The 23,081-nt window shown below is 44.0% G+C and overlaps 1 protein-coding gene across 4 annotated transcripts in view; it reads right to left on the reverse strand.

The window, feature by feature from the left end:
* Positions 1-23,081, reverse strand: part of PKNOX2 (PBX/knotted 1 homeobox 2) — a 316,349-nt gene that overhangs the window by 26,195 nt on the left and 267,073 nt on the right. For 3 of the 4 annotated variants that reach the window (XM_065417139.1, XM_065417138.1, XM_065417137.1), the window contains one exon: positions 22,175-22,294. The exons of the other annotated variant lie outside the window; for it this stretch is intronic. In XM_065417139.1, the coding sequence (XP_065273211.1) occupies positions 22,175-22,294 (120 nt within the window). The remainder of the gene's footprint in view (positions 1-22,174; positions 22,295-23,081) is intronic. 4 annotated transcript variants of the gene reach the window in all.

A 23,081-nucleotide genomic window follows, 5' to 3' on the forward strand; every position in this document is an offset into this window, starting at 1 on the left:
ATCCTGTTTCAGGGAACATTTGACAGCCCAAGTACTTGAGAGGGGAGAAGAAGAGAAGAAAAGAAGTCTCCATCTAAGACTGGTAGCTATACCTGCTTTGTTTTCCAATCAGGATACTGTGTAAGGCCAACATAGTTACTGAGGGTTTATGCTTGGGGAATTGAGATTTTTTATTAGGGAGACATTTTATTATATCTATATCTATATCTATATCTATATCTATATCTTTTACTGCTTCTGTGACTCTTTCTCAAATAAACTCTTGTGCATTGAGCAAATTGAATCAGAATTTTCACTGGTACCGGTAACAATCTGCCCAGCTGTGGGCCATTAAAGATCCATTTAACCAATAAACTTGTCTTGGCTAGTTCTTCAAAGCACTTCCGCCTTTCAATCACCACTTCAGTCTTGCCTGGGTTCCACTTGAGTCAGCTGATCATAATCCAAGAAGCATCTTTCCTCTCTTGTAGGCATTCTGACATCTTCCTAGTGGGGTGGATGCATCAGCTGAGAATGCAATATATACTGGAGTGTCATCAACCTACCATCCAGTCCATGGTGTCTGACTTTTTGTCCCAGTGATCTCATATTGGTCTCACTGAAGAGAAGTGGAGATGGCATGATCCCTGTGGGATCCTGCAGGTGAGGGCCTTCAGAAAGCAGGAGCACGCTCTGAGTTCTGCTGAAGAGGAATGATTAGAGCTAGTGTGGTACTGGATCACCTACTCCTGCTATGCTGTGTAGGTGAGTTAGCAGTACCTGGTGATCCATTGTATCAAAGGATGCAGAAAGGCCCAGCAGTATGAGCATGGAGAGCTTGCCTTGGTGATCTTGTTGATTATTAATACTTTCGTCATTATTTTGCCAAGGAACGGGAGGGTGGAGATGGCACCGTAGTTAGAGATTTCTTCAGGGTCAAGTGTTGGCTTCTTGACAATTGGGTGAACTCAGTAGTGCAGTGGTTAAAAAAAAAAAGAGGTGGATAAACTACCCTAAACAAAACTCCATATTCCCTAAATGAGAAGTGGGTACAATTTACCTGAATTTATCCTCAACTACACTACTGCGTGAACTGTGTTTTTCAAGGAGTTTGGTAGTTATGCTTTGCTGGAGGAGACTATTTTCATAGTAATGGGCATAGTTGCTCTTCACTGGCTTTTACCAGCCAGGAGGAGCATGGATCCATTTCACAGATAGGCAATTTAATAATTTTCAGGGGTTCTCACACTTCGGCCAATGTAGGAGGGCCAAACTCAGTCAAGGGGGGCAGGGTGATTAATATAATCTTTTGGGGGTGGAATTTTATTACTCTATAATTTTCATACATATTTGGTTGAACTTAACAGCAAAACTGGGGGAGGGATAGCTCAGTGGTTTGAGCATTGGCCTGCTAAACCCAGGGTTGTGAGTTCAATCCTTGAGGGGGCCACTTAGGGATCTGGGGCAAAATCAGTATTTGGTTCTGCTAGTGAAGGCAGCAGGCTGGACTTGATGACTTTTCCAGGTCCCTTCCAGTTCTAGGAGATAGGATTTATTTATTATTTAACTGAAAGACCTTCATAACAGTTGATGCTTGGGTCCAATGTCTATGCTGTGTAGTCTAGGCTGAATAGTTAGAAACATGGCTGGCTGAGCTGTATATCCAACCGTTGCCATGACTGAAGAGGAGTAGAAAGCTCTTTTTGTCTCTTTTACTGTGATGCTGTAATCCTTTGTTATAGAGCTAATTTTTAATCAGAATGTTGTGTGGTATTACTTGAAATGCTTGTAGAGTCGAAGTTGGTTAGTAAAGGTAACTACCTTGATATAATATAACTTATAATGCCATCAGAAAATATCAAGTTTGCTGACAAGTCTTACTTTCCATAAGACTGTGATGGTTGGCATTAATTATGCTACCATCTTTTATTTTGTAATCAGGCATGCCCTATCAGCCTTTCCATGGTTTTTCCCAGGATTATATCAGGCTAATTAGACTGCAATTTTAAAATATGGGCACAACATTACGTTTTTTCCATTCCTTTGGAATCTTCCCAAAATTCCAAGATTTGCTAAAAATCAGCATCAGTGATTCAGAGAGGGCTAATGAAATCCTTGGATGTATTAACAGGGGAATCTTGAATAGGAGAAGGGAGGATACATTCCCTCTGTATTTGGTACTGGTGAGATCGCTACTAGAATACCGTGTCCAGTTCTGGTGTCCAGAATTCAAGGAGAATGATAAACTTGAGAGGGTTCAGAGAAGAGCTGCGAGAATGGTTAAAGGACTGGAAAACATGTCTTATAGTCATAGACTCCAGGAGCGCAATCTGTTTAGCTTAATAAAGAGAAGATTAAGGTGTGACTTGATCATAGTCTATAAGTATCTTCATGGAAAATAGAAATTTGATAATAAAGGGCTCTTGAATCTAGCAGAAAAAGTACAACAAGATCCAAGGGCCGACATTAGACAAATTCAGACTTCAAATAAGGTGCAAAGTTTTAACAGTGAGGGTAATTAACCATTGGAACAATTTAACATGAATTGTAATGGGTTCACCATCAGTGGAAATACTTAAATCAAGATTGGATGTTTTTCTAAAAGATCTGCTCTAGTTCAAGCAGGAATTAATTCAGGATAGTCTTATGTCTGTGTTATGCAGTAGATCAAACAAGATGACCATAATAACGATCCCTTATGGCCTTATAGTCTATGGATATATATTGCAGATGTCACCAGATGGCGCTCTTATACAGAGTTGTAACTCTCCTTTTCTTAGTATACAAGCACTGTTCAGTCTTTCAAGAAATGCTGTATTCTTATTTATTTTGCGATGTAGCATTCTTTAGGGGAGCTGCTACAAGTAGCTTTTGCTTGCTGCCTTAATCTCTACCTAGGGATAATTTTTGTTACAAAGTTGCTTTCTAGGAGCCAGGTACTGGTGTTTAGGAAGAGGTTGCCTGATGTTGTGTAGTCACCTATATTCAAAGACTGGTGTATATAGCATAAATAAACAAGTTACACTAAGGAATTACATGGACTCGATGTCATTGATTTCTCCTTCAATGGGAAGTCAACCTGCAAGACACTGAAATCTGACACCTCTTGGTAGAGGGGTGACACTGATGTGAGACTGGAATATATTTTACAAGGAGAAAAATTGTGAGCTGGTGTTCCTCTTGAACCAAGATTGATCATATAGTGAAGGTGCTTTCAGAAATCAAAGCTGTCCAAGAGTCAATAAAAGCTGCCAGAGGGTATTAAAACAAGACCTAAAACAGGAACTAAAAGTTTCTCTGAATGAAAGACCTGGAGGCTTTGCAGAAGGAACTAAAACAGGGGCAGGAGCTTCTCAGAAGGAACTGAAGGCAATTAGCTGGAAAGAAAACTTTATTAAATGAGAAGCTACAATGTATCCAGACTGATTTTAAACCCAGCTACAAATTACCCAGCCCAGACTAGCAAAGCAGATAAAGAGAAGAGCAGCAACTTGAGTAACACGCATAGGAAAGATTTCCAGGAAATAGAAAACACCCAGAAAGCTTTTGCCAACTTGAAACTTGCTAATAGAGGGCTTATCTACATGGCCCTGCATTGTGGAGCAAAGGGGTGGTGGTGGTGAATTGCAGAGTTCACCAAAGCATTGTGCTGTAACCAGAGGTGAAAGTAAGCCGGTCTGGGCCAATCTGGCATACCGGCAAGAGCCGGTACGCCGTTCCAGACCAGACTGGCTTCCCCAGGCTGGCGCTTTAAAGGGCCTGGGGCTCCCTGCCGCGGCTGGAGCCCCAGGCCCTTTAAATTGCCTCCTGAGCTCCGGGGCTCCGGCAGCCGGGCTCGGGTGGCGCTTTAAGGAGCCTGGGGCTCGTGCCGCTGCGGGGATCTCCGGCCCTTTAAAGTGCCGCCTGAGCCCGGCTGCCAGAGCCCCTGGGTAGCGGCGGCAGGGCTCCGTCGGCAATTTAAAGGCCCTGGAGCTCCGCTGAGGTAGCGGCAGCCAGAGCCCCAGGCCCTTTAAATCGCCCCTTAGCCCCGGGGCTCCCAGCTGCCTCTGCAGCTGGTAGCTCCGGGGGTGATTTAAAGGCCCCGGGGCTCCCAGACGCAGCCAGAGCGGTGCCTTTAAATCTTGATTTAAAGGCCACGCCTCTTCCCGTTGAGGCCACGCCCCCACTCAGGACTCTGGCGTACCAGTAAGTCCTTTAAGTTACTTTCACCCCTGGCTGTAACTGCCCCAAGTAGACCCTGCTAGCAGGAACTAAAGGATACCTAGTTTGCTTTAACGTAGTCCTGTTTGAAAGATTACATTGTACTAGGTACCTGTTAGTTCTCCCTAGCAGGATATAAAGGGGGTAGTAACAATGTAACTCTTTAGTGTGTGCTGCAACTCACACCCCTGTAATCTACACCATGGGGCTGTGTAGACAAGTCCAGAGATGAGCTGCAGACAGACTGAAGGAGCTGGAAGATCACTTACAGGAGAAACGTCAGGGGTTGCAAATACCTGTAGGAGTTAGCTGTTTGGAGGAGGACTCAGGCAAGCCAGAGAATGTGGGTGAGACTGGACACTTCCCTCCCCCACATCTGCACCCCACAGAAGCTCAGGTGTTGGGGGTGAGACTGGACACTCCTCCCTCCCCCTCCCACCTCCCCCCACATCTGCACCCCACAGAAGCTCAGCTACTCCTGGTTTGAGTAATATAAAAGCTCTATCTTTGTGGGAGAAACTTCCTGGGTGGTTAATTTACCTCAGTTTAACATGATATCCCATGTGGAGATAAACAAAGGAGCGGGGGGCTGCAGGGTAGGGAGCTCCCAGCTGCTAACCCAAGAGGCCCATTTCTGATGGTCCTTCAAAACTTACCCCCTGAAAAGAGACTGAGTTATCCTGATTTGCTGCAGGTTTTGATACAAGGTTTGGAGCCATCCATCTGAGACCTTGCCTGTCTTACAGTGTAAGATTTAGCTTATCAGTCTATATGGTATATACACACCTCCATAGTGTTGGTGTCACTAGGCATAGCTACCAGGTAACTCGGGAGAATGGAAGGCCAGAAGTGCCGATGAAGCTCTTCTGCTCTGGGTCTAAGTGAACCACAGTGACTCCATTTTGTGAACTTTCACCTACTTCTATGCTAACTGCTTACATGTTGAAGCAGAAATGTACTGGTCAGCTTTTCTCTAGCAGACAGCTGCTGTTTTGCTCGCACTAACAGAAACATAGTGATAAGACGGGGGAAGACTGACCTTGCAAGGCCTGTGCAGCAAAGATAAGCATGTGATTGGGAAAGTTTCTAACATGCACAATGTGTACCTGCTGTAACTGTTGTCTGGAAGGGAGGGGTAGGAGGGGTAAGAGGGAGTAACAGAACAAAGGCTTGCACAGAAACTGCTTGGAATATAAAAGGGAAAACGTGTTTGTATGCGCTGCGCTTGATTTGAGACATGGTGGTCTCCTAGTGCCTATTCAGAGATCTCGAATAAATTTGCTTTGTTTCTCCACCTCGGTGTCTTCATTGGTGCAAAGCACACCGGGCAACGAACCCCGCTGTTTGCCTCCTCAGGCCCTTTTGGGCTGGCAACAATAGGGACAAGATTTCTAATTGCTGAGGATGCTAATATATCAGACAAAGGCATTATGAGCTCCAATGGCTGGAAAGGCAAGGTAAACAATTCTAACAATAAGGTGCACTACCAGATGAGGGTAATTAACCGCTGGACCAGCTGAGCAAGGGATGTGGTAGAATCTCTGCCACTTGAGGTCTTTACATCAAGACTTAACATTTTTCTAAAAAATATGCTCTATCCCTTGCAGTAGTTATGGGATTGACACAGGAATTAGGGGGTGAAATTCTCTGGCCTGTATAACTCAGGAGATTGGACTGGTTGGTTGCAATGGTCTTTTCTGGCTTTAAAACCTATGAATATATGAACCTGTGAATCTCTGATGAGCTTATACATTTGGCTGATAACAATAACTGTGATGGTGTAATAGACATAGCCATCAGGAAGCCTTTTGACTTAGTGTAACATGACATTTGGTTAAAGGAATCATCATCAAAGTAATGTGTTTGAGTGGCCAAAGTTTATGTGAATAATAGTCTTTTCAGTTCTCTGGCAATTCTAAAAAAAAAAAAATTGGGAAAAAACAGTTTGGGTTCAAATGAAACATTTAATTCAAGCTCAGCGGTTTGAGCATGGGCCTGCTAAACCCAAGGTTCTGAGTTCAATCCTTGAGGGGGCCGTTTAGGGATCTGGGGCAAAAATCTGTCTGGGGATTAGTCCTGCTTTGAGCAGGGGGTTGGACTAGATGACCTCCTGAGGGCCCTTCCAACCCTGAGATTCTATGATTATGGTTCAATTTTGAATGTTTTAATTGATTTTTAAATAAAATTAAAGAACTTTTTGAAACAAAAAAATTGCTTTGAACCAAAACTTGAAACATTTCATTTTGAAAACATCAGATAAAATTTTTTGAATTTTTCAAATTTTTTTTAGTTTCTTTTTATTTTAATCAAAATAATTTGGTTAAACGGACACAAATTCAAAAGGTTTCAGTGTTACCAAATCTGCATTTTTCAGCAAAAAGATTTTGTACAGAAAATTTTGCCCAGCTCTGCTTGTGGGGTCCTGCAGGGATTGGTTCTGAGACCACTGCTATTCAATATCAATGGTCTGGACGAAATTATAAAAATGATTGCTGAAAAAGTTTGCAGATGACAAAGATTGGTGGAGTGGTAAATAATATTGATAAATGGTGCCTAAATGAGAGCTAAACCATCTTGAAAATCTGGCCCCAATTATGTGTGCTGAACACTTGAAAATCTGTCCCTGTATGTCATAACCAGTGTATCTGCAGTGATTCAGAAAAGAATGGCTCAGCTGTTCCATGGATTAAATGATGCCGTCTGTTATTTGTATGATATATTGACATACTTGATATGGCTAGGGTAGAAGAAACAGAGAGGTAATGAAGGAGAATATTGACCGGCCATTGGAAGATAAAAGTTTGTGAAGGGAAAAGGACCTGAAATTGAACACGGTGACCATGTAATTACTGGGAAGGAAAATGATTGTCTTTTGATTGGCCTGAAGGTGATATAACTGAATATGGTCCTATAGAATGTGAATCTCAAAATGCTAAAGAGAGACTGGAAGAAGAGCAAGAACCAAAAGCTCTGACTGACAGGCACCATTGACACAATGGAAATGCAGAGCTCACACAAGACTAAATTTATTACAAAAATACTGTAGAGAAGGAGTGTAACAGAGGGAGTCGTGTAATGTCATTCTCTTCTGTATACTTTTCTTTTACATGTTTAGGAGTCTGCTCTCATCAGAGGCAGCTACCTTTTTGTGAGGCGATTTATGCACCATGTTGTAGCGTGGGTGACGCGCTTAAGATTTGGCTTATATAATGTGTTAGGAGTGACTGTTGAGCATTTTGGGATCTTTGAATAAAACATGCTATATAAACATCTTGCTTATCTATTTATTATCGTCAGCCCCAATTCTGCAAGTCAGTTGGACTGTTCACATACTTAAATTTCGGAACTCACTTAAGTGCCTTGCTGAATGAGGGCCATAAAATTGCGCCAGAGTTCTGCGCTTATGAGCAGATTGCAGGCAATATATGGTAAAGTAGGAGTAAGCAAAACATACTCAATGAATTATTTAGGGGTGAAACAATGGTGTATAATTGACAATAACTACGGCTGCATGTCTGTCACAGAGATCATGGAAGTCATGGATTCCGTGACTTTCCATGACCTCCGTGACTTCTGCAGCAGCTGGTGCTGGCAGCCCCTGTGCCAGCAGCAGCAGTTAAGGTGTGTGGGAGGGACTCAGGGCTGTGGCAGGGTGTTGGGGTGCATGGCGGCGCTTACGTGGAGGGGGCTCCCCGGGTCCCACTGGCATGTCCCTGAAGCTCCTAGGCAGAATGGCCAGAGGGGCTCCATGCGCTGCCTGTGCCGCAGGCGCTACCACCGCAGCTCCCATTGGCTGCAGTTCCTGGCCAATGGGAGCTGCGGCGCCGGCATTGTGGCGGGAGCAGCGTGCAGAGCCCCTCTGGCCACCCCTCCCCCTAGGAGCTGCAGGGACATGCCAGTCAGAGCCGGATAGGGAGCCTACCAATCCGGTTAACCGTCCCTCCCTCCCAGCACCGTACGCTGCCCCCCAGCCTCCCCACCAGCACCAACTGGGGTCCTGAGCCATACGCTGCTGCCTGCCTCCTCTCCAGCACCAGCGGGGGTTCCGGGTTACCCCCCACAGCACCCACTGCACCCCCAGCCCACCCTTCCAGAGCACCCGTGATCCCCCAGCCCAAGTTTTAGTTAGGGGTATATAGTAAAAGTCACGGACAGGTCATGGGCCATGAATTGTTGTTTACTCCCTGTAGGAGGGCTCGGCTGAGGCTCGTCCCTCCACAGGGCTGTGGGGTATCCCACCGCCTCGCAATAGTTCACTATGGGCCCAGGCCCTGGTTCAGGGCAGGGCAGCAAACAAACAGTCAGGAGCTCAGGCCCTCAGGCAGGGGCTGAGCCAATAGTTCAATATGAGCCCAGGCCCTTCTGGTTCTGAGCGTCTGGTGCGAGGGGGAGACTGCCACCCGTGAGTGGGGTGGCTGGGGGACGCAGGCCCACCCACTCCACTGCGTCCCAGCCCGGGGCCCTAGCAGCGGCAGAAGACCCGCTGCTGTGTCAGTGGGGATCCTGACCGCAACACACTGACATTGGTTCTGGCAGTGCTGCGGCCAGACCAGGGTCGGCTGCCCCCGGTCTACTTCCGGACTCCCCCTCGTAAGGTACCTGGGTTAGGGCGGTGTCCTCGGAGGTTAACTGGTAACTGGTGAAGGGTAGGCTCGGCTGCTCCTCAGGGTAGCTGGCAAGGGGTAGGCTTGGCTGCTCCTCTGGGTAGCTGGCCGGGGGTAGGCTTGGCTGGCCCGGCCAGTCCTCGGGTCGGCCGCAGCCTGCCAGCATCTCCCAACCCGGAGCTAGGCCACAGGCATCTGGCCTCTCCGGCGGCTGTCTTTCAAGTGAGCTCTGCAGTTGGGCTTTTATACTTCCTGTCCTGCGCCGTGACCTCTGGGGGGTGGGCACAGGATCCACTGACTCCGCCCACGTTGGTGCTAGGGGAGGCTCGTCCCTCCGCGGGGCTGTGGGGTATCCCACCGCCTCGCTACACTCCCCGTGACCTGTCCATGACTTTCACTAAAAATACCCGTGACTAAAACATAGCCTTAGCAATAATCAAATGAAATTAAGAAACTGAAAAGTTAGGCTGAATATGAGGAAAAAATGTCCTGAAGCTAATGGGACTGAATAGGCTGTAAGCATAAAATTTGAGTCTAACAGTTGTAGGAGCTGGATTTTATAATGTACTGTGAGAATTAATGTATGATTTGATTTCATCTTGTCAGCCACCCTTTTTGAATAGCAGAAAGGAATGACAGACCAGAACAATCCTTATGACTAATTATGGTCATCTTTTTGTTTTAGAATAAGTTCTAAAGCTACTATGGTTTCCTATATGTATTACAAATTAGGAAGTAAGAGACAGGATTCTCTATTGTGTCTATGTTAAGTAGATTAGAGGAACATTGCAGGCCTGGGTTTCAATGTAAATTGTCTTGGTTATTGATTGTAAAACTTAGCAAGGTTTAATCTGCAATGCCCTTTTGCTCAATATAAAATACTACTGTTTGTATTCTCAATCTGTTTGTGTGAATGAGGAATGTATGCATCAGGAAAAGATAAGGTGTGAAGGCCATTGTTATAGCCAGAGTCAAGGAAAGAGGAGTGAAGAAACTTAAAGAACATCAAAGAATCATCAACGTGCATCCATAATGAAGGGCAGATTGACGACCCTGAGGTAAAGGCTGGCACCCCTACGGACAATTGATTAAATCGGAACAAAGGACAGGATGACCCTCTCGGAGGTGTATTGGAATGTTTACACCAATTAAGAAGTAACCTGTCACAAAGTGACACAGCAAAATCCATAGGCTTCAACAGAGAAGAAAACCTATAAGAACAGGGTGCTTTGCCATAGGACTTTGGGTTCGTCTTGCCACACTCCAGGAGCATCGGATCGCGACCGATAGAACCCCGCTCCCCTCTGCGACCAATCTGGCTGGCCACTAGATTGATCCAGACTCTGGACTGGTAACTATAAACATCACTGCAGGACTGTGTGTGTGTGTGTGTGTGTGTGTGTCTAAAAAGCATATGCTAACGGTGGTATTCTCAATAAACGCTGTGTGTATTTACCTTCCTCTATAAAGATCCCGTGTGCTTTGTATGAGCATAACACAGTGACCTTCCCAGTACAAATTTAAAAAATTAATTGTAGAGTAATATCCTAATTGCCCAGCTGAGCAGCAAGTAAGAAGGCCACTTACCACACATGCTCAGGAACTTCATGCCAGTTTCCCCATTGCCATCATAGACTAGCAGGTCCTGCTACATTCCAGCTTCATGTTACTATCACATGTTATTAGGGGTCAGGTAAGGAGGGTTTTTCACTACACAGCACTGCCGTGAAAACTTCACATTATTTTATACCCGACAGGAGACAGATGTGAAATCATGTGAAGTTTTCATGGCAGCATATGCAGTGAAAAACCTTGCTCATCAGATCTCTATAGCATGGTTTAGTAACATGTTGCCGGGATGCAAAGGAGACAAACTCTGCCACTGTTAGCAACCATGCTGGTCCCTAGCCTGGATAAAAGAGGAGGGTTCTGCAGCTGGGTTTGCAACCCACTCAGGGAAAACCTTATTGCAACAGAAACAGTACAGTTAAACCAAAACCTGAGGACAGTTGGTGCAGATGGAACTCAAAAAACCCAAAGATGACCGACCTTAGTGGAAGCTGAGATCTCGAGGCATTGAATCCTGACAACCAAATCTGTAACAGGCGTGGGCATGTGCAATGTACATACTTTGTATAGTACAGGAAAGCTTCAAAGCTGGCACAGGTTACACAAGAAACGAACAAATACCACCTGAACATACTCAGCGTCAGTGAGACAAGATTGTCATGACATCAGACACTGTCTTGCCACTCCCTGTCCATCTTATACTCAGGAGGAGGAAAGCACAAAAGAGGTGTAGAAATTATGCTGGATAACAACATAGAGAAGATCTTGCTGGCTTGGGAGCCAGTAAACGCTAGAATAATAATAGCCAGACTGCAAACAGGACATGTATATTTTCAATAATTCAAGTATATGCACCAATAAATGAAGCAGGAGACAGTGAAAAGGATACATTTTAGGAGCAAGTGCAGCAAATATTGGATGATGTGCCCAACCATGACATCAAGCTGATGATAGGTGACTTCAATGCACAAATTGGCAACACTTCTACTGGCTGGGAAGAAGTCATGGGCACAGCAGCAGAAGGCAACTGATAATGGTGAACTGCTCCTGAATCTCTGTAGTACAAACACACTAAAGCATAGTGACCTAGTACAGCAGCCACCATGACTTTTTTCTGTCCATTTTTTCTCACTCATTTCTGTTCTTTCTTTCTAATCCTATTCACCTGCGTGGGGTGACAGTGAGGTGTGGTTGCTGGTTCTGTGGTGCTCTTGCAGCTGGGACGCATGCCACAGGGCAGAGAATTTTGACTCAATAAGCTGATGCCTGAGTCAGCAGTGCTTTTGTGAAGCTGGCTGCATCAAGGGCCAGTGCAAGAGAAGGTGGTTTCTCAAGTCTGTATTTTTAGAAGTGAGGGGGGAGGCAGGTTGGATCTAATGTCAAACAATTTTCCCTACTCTCATTGCTCCGCTCCTATGCTTAGTGCCTCTAGAAGTAGCCTAGCGCTCCCCACATTGGGAAAGATTGCCTGAGTCTATGTGCTGACTGCTGTACCAAGCTGCTCCTATCTGGGGTATTCAGTGCATCATAGCCTTACAATTAGTTCATTTTTAAAAACTTGTAAGTCACCTTTAAAAGGGGATTTTTCCCAATGAGGCAAATTTCAAAGGAAGATGCGACTAATTCCAGCAGCAAAGTCATCACTAGACACTTTCTGGTTTTCCCCGATCTTATTCCAGATGATCTCTCTGCCTCAATAAGAGCATTTACTATCACCAGGAAGCCTTAACTTTTGAACTAACAACTTTGAAAGGATTGTGTTGTTCCAATTTCAGCCTTATGAATCAAGTAAGACAAGTTAATCCAAGGTTTGTTCCCTCCTACCGCATCAAACAACGAGATAGAGCGGCAAAATTCAAAATCTGGTTCAGAGTGTTCAGATGTAGGGTTTTGGAACAACAATAAGCCACCCACACACGAATAATAATACAAAATTACCTCCTTGATATTTAGCAAGGGGAGCCTGGTCTGAGAATATTTAAAAAGATGTGAAAATGAACTGACTCAAAGGGATCACATCCCTCTTTGACCCTACATATTTAGATCTTTTGTTTCTGTGAGCATGGAGGATTTTTTTAAATCTATTTGTTATTTGTAAATGTTTGTCCAGTTATTTGTGCAAACCAATTAAAACCTTTTTGGTCAACCTCTCTGCTCTCTCCATTTCTTAAGAAACCAACCTGGGAGCCTTAAATCAATGCCCATTTTAGGTCTCTAGTGTAAACTTTAGCTTAAATGGCACCAAGCCACTTCTAGAGCTGGGCTGAGGGAAGGATACATTTCTGTGGCAGCATCACAAGACGCAGAACTCTAGCAGCAGCCTGGCATGATTTCAGTTAAAGTTTGGGCAGGGGGTTGTTAAGGCTCCCAGTTCAGCTTTTTAAAACTTGAGAGATTTGGCAGGAAAGAAAGGAAGAGAGGTAAGAAGGGGGAGGGATGGATGAGGAGGCAGGAACAGGAATAGGGAAGTCTACAGGCTATGGTTGCCTTTGTAGATGAAGCCTGTAACACATTTTAAATGTTACTTTATTCTGCACCTACAGAGTCTATTGGTGGAAATAGTCAAAACAGTAAGAGGTGTTTATAAACTTTCTCTTAGGAATCCCCCAAAACTGCGGTGAAAAAAAAGGAAGAAAGGATCAAGCCATCCTCTGATAGCAATGAGCTACTCCTGCATATGCATTAGTTGACTATTGGAGTATTTGACAGCGGTCAAAGATTCTCAACCTAAGGCTAGATTTGCAAAGGGACTTAAGTGTTGTGATGCAACCACAACATATAACTTTTAGGAGCCTAGAAAGTCACACCTAACTTTTAGCCCAGTGATTATGGCATTTGCCAGGATGTGGGAGACTCTGGTCTGCTCTACACTACACAGTTAGATTGATGTAAGGACAATTTTGGTTGGACGTATTCCTGGAGATTTAATCACGTGGCAATCTTTCATTAAAAATTCATCTTTAATTCCTGGAGACTCCAGGCCAATCCTGGAGAGTTGGCAACCCTACTAAGGCAGCTTATGTCGATCTAATTATGTCAGTGTCCACACTACAGCCTTGACCCACCAATGTAAGTGCCCTACTACACTGACATAATAACTCCACCTCCACAAGAGGTATAGGGCTTATGTCGATGTAGTTAGGGCAATGCAGTGTCCATGCTGGAGCCATGAAATTGACAAGCAAGCCGGGCAGCTAGAGCCTGGCTGCCCCCGGGCACCCACCCTGCTACCTGCTCGAAATCTGGCTGCCCCCTGAGTTCCAGCTCCCCTCTCTCAGTCCAGCTGCTGCCTGGAGGCTCCCCACTCTGAGCCGGGCTGTGCATGTGGGCTTCCTGCTCCAAGCCGGGCTGCTGCCCGCTGCTCTGGCTTCCCACTTCCCGCTCCAAGTCGAGCTGCCATGCTCCACTCAGGGAGCTGAGAAGTCCGGATGGCTGTCCCCCAGGAGGCAGCTAGGTTCCCAATGGGGAGCTGCACAGAGCTGAACAACCCCACACTACCCCTCTTCAGTTGGTGGAAGAGCCGCTGGTGAGGACATGCACCACCAACAGAAGGAGAGTAGTGTTGACATCAGCCACCACAGTAATTATTACTGCAGTAAGTTGACCTAACATTTCCATTTTTCTGCTACATGGGGAGAAAAGATTTGAATAGAGGTATCCCATACCAGAGGAGGGTTTGCTAACCACTGAGCTGTGGGACACTCTGAGATGGGCTTCCTTAATATCTCCTGTTGAAGCTGGAGTACAAGTAATGAAAGAGCAATTGGAGCAGGGGGCTGCACCCAGGGTTACCCAGCACCTAGGGCAGTGCCCTAACCATGGACTACAGAGTCACTCTTGCTCTTGTTTTCTCTCACTCTCTCTCAAGCCCAGTGATTCTTTGGGTATTTATCCACAGTAGAACAATCGTTGGGCCAGAGAGAGAAAGAGAATGCAAGAAAGAGAGTGAATTACTCTGTAGTCCAGTGGTTCGAGACCCCACCTTGTAAATGCCTGGGGACTTAGGCATTTAACTCTGAAGTTTAGGTGTGGATGGTCACATATGGATCACACCCAGAGTGTGCTGTAGGATGGTATATTATTACAACGAGTGAGGGGGGATATGACAGAGGTCTATAAAAGTATGACTGGTGTGGAGAAAGTGAATAAGGAAGTATAATTTAGTCATTCACATAACACAAGGAGTTATGTGACACAAGCAAGAGTCACCGAAGGAAATTAATAGGGAGCATGTTTAAAACAAACATAAAGAAGTATTTCTTCACGCAATGCACAGTCAACCTGTGCAACTCATTGCCAGGGGATGTTGTGAAGACCAAAAGTATAACTGGGTTCAAAAAAGAGTTACATAAGTTCATGGAGGATAGGTCCATCAATGGCTATTAGCCAAGATAGTCAGGACGCAATCCCATGCTCTGGGTGTCTCTAAGCCTCTGACTGCTAGAAACCATAACTAGAGAACAGGGGATGGATCACTGAATATATTGCCCTGTTCTGTTCACTCCCTCTGAAGCATCTGGCACCAGCCACTGTTGGAAGACAGGATACTGGGCTAGATGGACCACTGGTCTGAACCAGTATGGCCGTTCTTTTGTTTTCATGATGACTGATGATTAATAGGGACAGTATTAACATAAATTCCTCCTTCGTATGTGTGCTTTGAGTTAGTGCCAAGAAGGTAGGCTAGAAATTAGAAGCAGGTTTCTAACTATCAGAGGAGTGCAGTTCTGGAACAGTGTCCCAATAGGAGCCATTGGGGCGAGAAAAATAAGAGGCTTTAAAATGGAGCTTTATAAGTCTATGAACAGGGTTATAAAAAGAGGTTGCCTATGATAGTGAAGCAGATGACCCAGGAGGTCCCTTTCAGGCCCATGTCTTATGTAACTCCTGTTTAACCAGGTAACAAATTGGTTTAAATTTCTTAGCTCTGCTCCTTTTAAAACAAATGGACAAATGAAGTATATTTTCCTAGGCACTGAGAGCTTTAGTCAAATGCAGATGGATTTATGAGGCACCAAGCCAAATAATAATTTTTCAGCCTCCACAGCATTTATAGTTAATTTGTATGCAGTTTCTTTGGTGTTTTCATTTAAAGAAAGAAAAAGAAAAGGAAGAATTAAGTTAAGAGTTCTTCTGTATTCAATAGAGTTAAAATTGAAAGCTCAATTTTAGCTCTACACATTTAATTCTTTAAAGTATATTCTGTCTTTAGCTCATTATACACAATTTGTCAGTAAACACAATTTATAATATAATACAAAATGGATATTGTTATAAACCATTACATATAGTAAATTATATTACCATACATTGAGATTTGACTGCATTTTAAGTCTCAATGAGATTTAAAAAACAATCCAAGTTTGAAGAAAATCAGTTCAGTAGTTTTAATGTCATTAATGTTTTAAATTGGTAAATTGAAATTGTTCCATTTTTAAAATTAATTCAAGTCTTCTGTGGTTTAGAATACAGAGCCATCCCTAATGTCTGGAATTGCCTCAATCTCTAGGAGCATTTCAATCTTTGAAACTGTCATATTTAAATGATGACTTCCTACTTTGGAGTACTTCGTTTCCCATTCCCAAAATTGCATTAACACTAGCATTTGGTATGAAATATAGTACATAATTTCCAGAGAACACTCTGTCTCCAGGAGATTTTTATATCTGCATCCACATTTCTTTTGAAACATTTTCCTAAATTGGCACTTTGTACCATCTGTCCAGTGAGCTGAGGTACTGAAATGAATTATGATGACCACGGTATCCTGATGATGGCTACCAGATTAACTTCTAAACTAAGGGGGGGGGAAAGGAAATATTTGAGCACCAAAAACTATTAGATTAGAAAATACATAATTTAGAAACCCAAAGCTTCAGGGATAATTAGGACAAGCTGCATGGAATGCCCTAGAGTCCCTTTCTAATAGTGCTAATTGCCTAAATCTGTATTAATTGGTGTGCAACATGGTGCCAAGTGCTTTTTAATTTTTTTGCACCAGAAGCCAACTGCAGGGAATGGATAACCCAAAAATCCTAGCTTCAAGAAAATATCCAGTGTACAGCAGAGCCCACACAGGATCATGGAATGATAAATTCAAGTCAGAATAGTCCTATTAGACGTTCCAGTCCATAGCTCTACCAATGCAGGATTTCTCCCTGTAGAACATTTTCTAGTCCAGTGTAGTTTCAGAAGTCCCAAATCATGGGACTTTCACACTTTCCAGTCCCAGTTCACGTAGACCCACTCATGCTTGCACTCATCAAGCTAGTGTGCTAAAAAGAGTAGCGTCACTGGGGAAGCATGGGGAGTGGCAGCATGACCTACCCACCCTGAGTACAAACCCACGAGTATATACTCAGCATGGCTAGCCAGTGCCACTGCACTGACTACACTACTGTTTTTAGCACATTAGTCACACCTCTAGCTCCAAGTGTAGACATACAGAGAATCATAGAAGATTATATTTGGAAGAGACCACAGGAGGTCATCTAGTCCAACCCCCTGCTCAAAGCAGGACCAACACCAACTAAATCATCCCAGCCAGGGCTTTGTCAAGCTGGGCCTTAAAAACCTCTAAGGATGGAGATTCCACCACCTCCCTAAATAACCCATTCCAGTGCTTCACCATTCTCCTAGTGAAATAGTTTTTCCTAATATCCAACCTAGACCTCCCCCACTGCAACTTGAGACCATTGCTTCTTGTTATCATCTGCAACCACTGAGAACAGCCAAGCTTCATCCTCCTTGGAACCCCCGTTCAGGTAGTTGAAGGCAGCTATCAAATCTCCCCCTCACTCGTCTCTTCTGCAGACTAAATAAGACCAGTTCCCTCAGCCTCTCCTTGTAAGTCATGTGCCCCAGCCCCCTAATCATTTTTGTTGCCCTCCACTGGACTCTCTCCAATTTGTCCACATCCTTTCTGTAGTGGGGGCCCCAAAACTGGATGCAGTACTCCAGATGTGGCCTCACCAGTGCTGAATGGAATAATCACTTCCCTTGATCTGCTGGCAATGCTCCTACTAATGCAGCCCAATATGCCGTTAGCCTTCTTGGCAACAAGGGCACACTGTTGACTCATATCCAGCTTCTCGTCCACTGTAATCCCCAGTCGATCCCCAGCCTGTAGCAGTGCATGGGATTCTTCCATCCTAAGCGCAGGACTCTGCACTTGTCCTTGTTGAACATCATCAGATTTCTTTTGGCCCAATCCTCCAATTTGTCTAGGTCACTCTGGACCCTATCCCTATCCTCCAGCATATCTAACTCTCCCCCCAGCTTAGTGTCATCCGTGAACTTGCTGAGGGTGCAATCCATCCCATCATCCAGATCATTAATGAAGATGTTGAATAAAAATGGCTCCAGGACCAACCATTGAGGCATTCCGATGCCAACTAGACATCGAGCCATTGATCACTACCCGTTGAGCCTGAGGATCTACCCAGCTTTCTAGCCACCTTATAGTGCATTCATCCAATCCATACTTCTTTAACTTGCTGGCAAGAATAGTGTGGGAGACCATATCAAAAGGTTTGCTAAAGTCAAGGTATATCACATCCACCGCTTTCCCCATATCCACAGAGCCAGTTATCTCATCATAGAAGGAAATCAGGTTGGTCAGACATGACTTGCCCTTGGTGAATCCACTTGACTGTTCCTCATCACCTTCCTCTCCTCCAAGTACTTCAAAATGGAGTATTTGAAGACCTGCTCCATGATTTTTCCAGGGACTGAGGTGAGTTCCCCGGATTCTCCTCCTTCCCTTTTTTAAAGATTTGTTTTTGACAAATCCATGCTGACTGTTACTTATCACCTTATTATCGTCTAGATGTTTGCAAACTGCTTATTTTTGTTGCTTAATTATTTGCTCCATTATCTTTCTGGGTACAGAAGTTAAGCTGACTGGGTTGTCCTTGTTTTCCTTTTTATAGATTGGCACTATTTGCCCTTTTCCAGAGTTCTGGAATCTCTCCCGTCTTCCATGACTTTTCATAGATAATCGCTAATGGCTCAGATATTGCCTCAGTCAGCTCCCTGAGTATTCTAGGATGCATTTCATCAGGCCCTGGTGACTTGAAGACAGCTAAATTTTCTAAATAATTTTTACTTGTTATTTCCCTATTTTAGCCTCTGATCCTACCTCATTTGCACTGGCATTCACTATGTTAGACGTCCAATCACTACCAACCCTCTTGGTGAAAACTGAAACAAAGAAGTCATTAAGCATCTCTGCTATTTCCACATTTTCTGTTATTGTTCCTCCTACCCCCTTCCACCCTCATTGTCACCCTCATGGATGCAGGTTGAGCTTGGTGAAGAACTTTGCCACACTAACCCATTCTAGAAGCCCACTGATCAATAGGAGAGGATATTGGTTCTTGATGGTAATAGTGTTCCAAGGCCTGATAATCAACACAGATATGTCCTCCTTTTCAATGAACAGGATAGGGGCCCTTGCACGGGATTTGGAGGGTTGGACAAAGTTTTTAGCCAGATTCTCATCCAGGTAATCTCAAAGGCTTTTGAGCTTGGGTTCCGATAAAGGGTAAATATGCCCAAATGGGATCTTTTCCTCTGGCTGGAGGTCTACAGGGCAGTCACAGAGTCGATTTGAGGATGGGACATCGGTGTTCTCTTTATCGACCATATCCACAAGGTCATTATACTTGACTGGAATGAAGGAACCAGTATTTCTGAAGTTGGTGTACTACCACGCAGGAAGAGGGTTTTGCCAAGGGCCAGGTCCATCTCCCCACCCCCTAGATCTTCCTAGACATTACAGCCAGCAAAACCTGGAGTTGAGCCATACCTCCTGCTCTGCCCAGGAAATGCTTGAGTTGTGGAGGGAGAGCCAGGGGAGGCCCCAAAGTGCTGCAAAATACTCAGCTCAAACTGCATAATCTTCTGGTGGTTCTGGATTTTGATCTGGAGAACTGCTATGGGATTTTCTCCTGGGGACACAAAGTCCTGGGACACCCATGTCACATAAAGCAATTATGCAGGTCCTTGTGCTGCCTACCCACCAGCAATTACTGGAGGTATGCAAGTTCAGAATGCAGCCCAACACTTCAGCATCTCTCTATCTCTTTTGAACAGTTTAATTAACAAAGAAATGTAGGACTTTGTTCAAGGTCCCACTCTTTTCTGTTGCCTCTAATGTTACCTTGCATATGGTATTTTATGATCCATGATGTGCAGCCCTTTGTAATGCCTGCGTGGCAGAGGCAACAGAAAGAAAACATTCTTAATCTAGTGAAATCTAGTGAAAAATAGCTGTTCTCTGCCAGGGCAAGAATGTGAAGTGGCCATACAGTCTTGTCAAATTATGAACCAAGAGTCAGATTTCCAGAGGTATTTAGGTATTTAGGCACCCAAATATGCAGATGGGCATCTAGTGGGATTTTCATAGGCACCAAAGTGTTTGAAAATCCCAGTAGGCACCTATCTGCATCGTTATGTGCCTAAATCCCTTTGAAAATCTGCCACTAAGAGCTCTGAAAAGTTACCATGGTGATGAGCAGATAGAAGATAATACATATATAGGGATGGTGTATGTGTGGGACAGATCCTTATTTCGGTTTCCATTACCTACCAATACTTTCATCCCAGCATTGGGTTTCCAATGTTCCCATCACCACTGTATATAGGTGCTTAGTTTTCTGATATCTATATCTGATGCAGCCAGATTCCCTACTTGCTCTAGCTAGCAGGTGCACAGAGCATTCTTAACAAAAAGGGTGCAAACAATATCTAGATGTCTTAGGAATTGTGTAAATTACCCTAAGAGAGGCTACCCTGTGATCTCATCATTAATAAGGCATGGGGCAGATTGTGATGTATGCAGATGGTCAAATAAGTCATTGTAATGCGTGGCAAATGCATTGCAAATTTGGCATTCTAGAATCAACCAACTATTCAGGAATAATTTTTTCCTGATATTTGCCCAGTCTAGTTCCGCCTGCAACAACAGGTGCACCACTGTCATCATCCGAGCTGGCAGGCAGGCAGCGGTATGCTAAAAGTGATGTCGTATTATGATACATAGAGCTGTTTGTAAACATTCTCATCCATGTCAGCGATGTTTTTATTCCCATATACTTCTGATTTACTTTGATAGTTATGGGTAACTATGTCTTCTGGGATTTGGGACTGCATTCCCACTATGTGTACACTGATATAATCAGCTGCCACTCCTTCTGTGTTCTGCACAATGGAGAACTTTCACATCTTAGCTGATTGCCATGGTTACAGGCAACCTGCTTGGGACATCAGGAACCATAAATGAAGGTACTTTTACAGCATTTAGGTAAACAAACCTCCACACTGAAACCATACCCCAGGTTGCTGACACAGCAAATGCACAAAGGTTCGATAGGCAGCCAGTGAAGGACCCAGAGGAGGGGGTAATGGGTCGTGCAGCCTGTCCCTACCCCTCAGAGCTTATAGTAAAAAGCTAAGTTGCTCTGAAACTCAAAATAATAAACTGTACCTTATTTTCCTATCTGTCTCCTAATATGTAAGAAAATGGCCTTTCTTGTTTTCAAAACACTCAACCACACCTTTTAGCACAAAGATATGCTGGAGCTGGAAACTTGGCAGGCATATAGGAACTGATCCAAAGCCTACTATCATCACTGGGAGTCTTTCTGTGGGTCCTCTCCATGGTGGAGAATACTTCTTTCCAGGGTATAAAAGCAGGGGGAAGTGTGGCTTCACTGGAGAGCCACAGCCTTTGTGGAGCTACAAGATCTCCACACTAATGACCCTGTCCTCCACTTAATCAGCCATGGTTCAGGTGGGCCCCAAGGGATCCACAAGATTTAGTGAACACTATGCAGCCAGTTTGCTAAAAGGGTAGCTACATGGAGTTTTCTTCCCTCTTAGCTCATTCGTCTATATCTTCCCCTGTAGGGATAATCGGGCCCTGTGTTAAGCACAGTTGTGTGGTTTTCTCTATTTATTTTGTTAATTGTATATCTTAATATACTTTTCCTTATGTTATAAAATGTACACCTAAAATCCACAGGATGTACATCAGCACTGGGGGCTTGTCTACACAGTGCAGCAATGCACACTAGAGGGTTATGATTTCCAAAGCGAATCAAGATGTTGAGCACTAACTGGAACTTTTAGTTTGCACCAGCAGGGTCAACACAGGCCAGTTAGTGCATAACACTTTGGTGCACTTGAGAAATCACACCCCTCTAGTGTGCACTGCCACACTGCCTGTGCATTTCCTGATTTTGTGATTTTTGCTGTGTAGCCATAATGGTGCATTGGTGCTGTCTTTTGCACTTAATTTTCCTTGTTAATAAATATTCATCTTTGTCATGCAAGACCTTTTAAAGGAGCACATGACAGGTCAAACTGACCCAAAATTTAGGTTTTGTGGAAGCAAGTTTTGCAAAACGTAAGCCCAATAGAAAAGTTTCAAGGTTTGTTTTTAAAGAAATAAATGTGCCTGTGTAGCATTTCCATCCCAAATACGGAAAGGTTGTGCAAATGAATGCTCCAGGCTGAGAGAAATGCAAAATATAAACAAATGGCATAAGTGGTGTAACATTAATTAGATTTCTTTAAAATTCCTTCATTTACATCCTTAAGGTTTAAATTCATACATAACACCATTCTTCCTCTTTGTTAAAGACAATACAGTTTTTAATCAGTATCTTCTGACTGACCCTCCTGAAGATTTTTGTACGACATTTTATCAAAGCATTAGCATATATTAACTATTCGCTCATGAAGAGGCAGTGTAAGATGAGTACCCTTAAAACCTGTCCCTGCTTAAAATCTCTTACACGCTTGTTGACTTCTCTCACCATAAGATGCTGGAAGAGCCAGGAACGCATTATATTGGTAGCGTGCTTCGGTAGGACCCCCCGTTTGTTCTTTGACTTTTTATCTTCATTGTCAAGGAGGGAGGTCAGGTCCAGGTTAACCTACAGGGCAGGAAAGGAGAAAGAAAAGCTTAAATAACAGTGCAGGTAAAATTGTGTTGCCATGGTGACAAAACACACAATGGCTGCTTGATTTCATGGTGACTTTGCTGGGCTACAGAGCTTTCTGCCATTCACAGAGGTAAAAGCAAAATGGCTTAAGATGAATTTTATTAAAGTCTTTCTTCTGTAACCTGGCGTAAAATACTCCATTTCTCAATGAAGATGGAGGATTGGCAAATGGAAAAAAAGAGATTTTAGTGTTTCTTTACTGGAGGTGATGTGGTAAATAGTAACTACTTCATCACTCTTGCTTGCACCTGTTGTTGTCATTAAGTTCACATCGAAGTGATTGAGCTGTGTCAGAGTCCTTGTCTGCACTTGGGGATAATCTCAATTCAGCAACGGGGGGGCCAGTGGTAGGTGCAGCTATACCACTGTTAATCCCTATTTGCCCCAGTTTTCAATCTTGATTAGCTCAATCAATGCAAACTCCAGCTTGCCTTTGTCTACCCTGAATGCTCAGCAGTGATACAGCTGTACTGGCTGCTGAAAACTGGGGTTGTTCAAAGTCTAATTAGAATATGGAGGTGTTGGTAACAGAATGTGCTATGTCTGTATATATGTAAATAGTTAGTAACAGCTAAGGTGCCAGTACATGGCAATTTAAGAATATGTAGCAGAGTTCTAGGGTATTGGGTACTGCAAATGAATTCCTCTGGCAGCTCATTACAGGCGGCTCTGGTCTTGCCGGACTGCAACTACAATGAATCTGGCAGGCAACCCTGAT

The sequence above is a fragment of the Emys orbicularis genome, chromosome 15 (genome assembly GCF_028017835.1).
Source record: "Emys orbicularis isolate rEmyOrb1 chromosome 15, rEmyOrb1.hap1, whole genome shotgun sequence".
Lineage (NCBI taxonomy): Eukaryota > Metazoa > Chordata > Testudines > Emydidae > Emys > Emys orbicularis.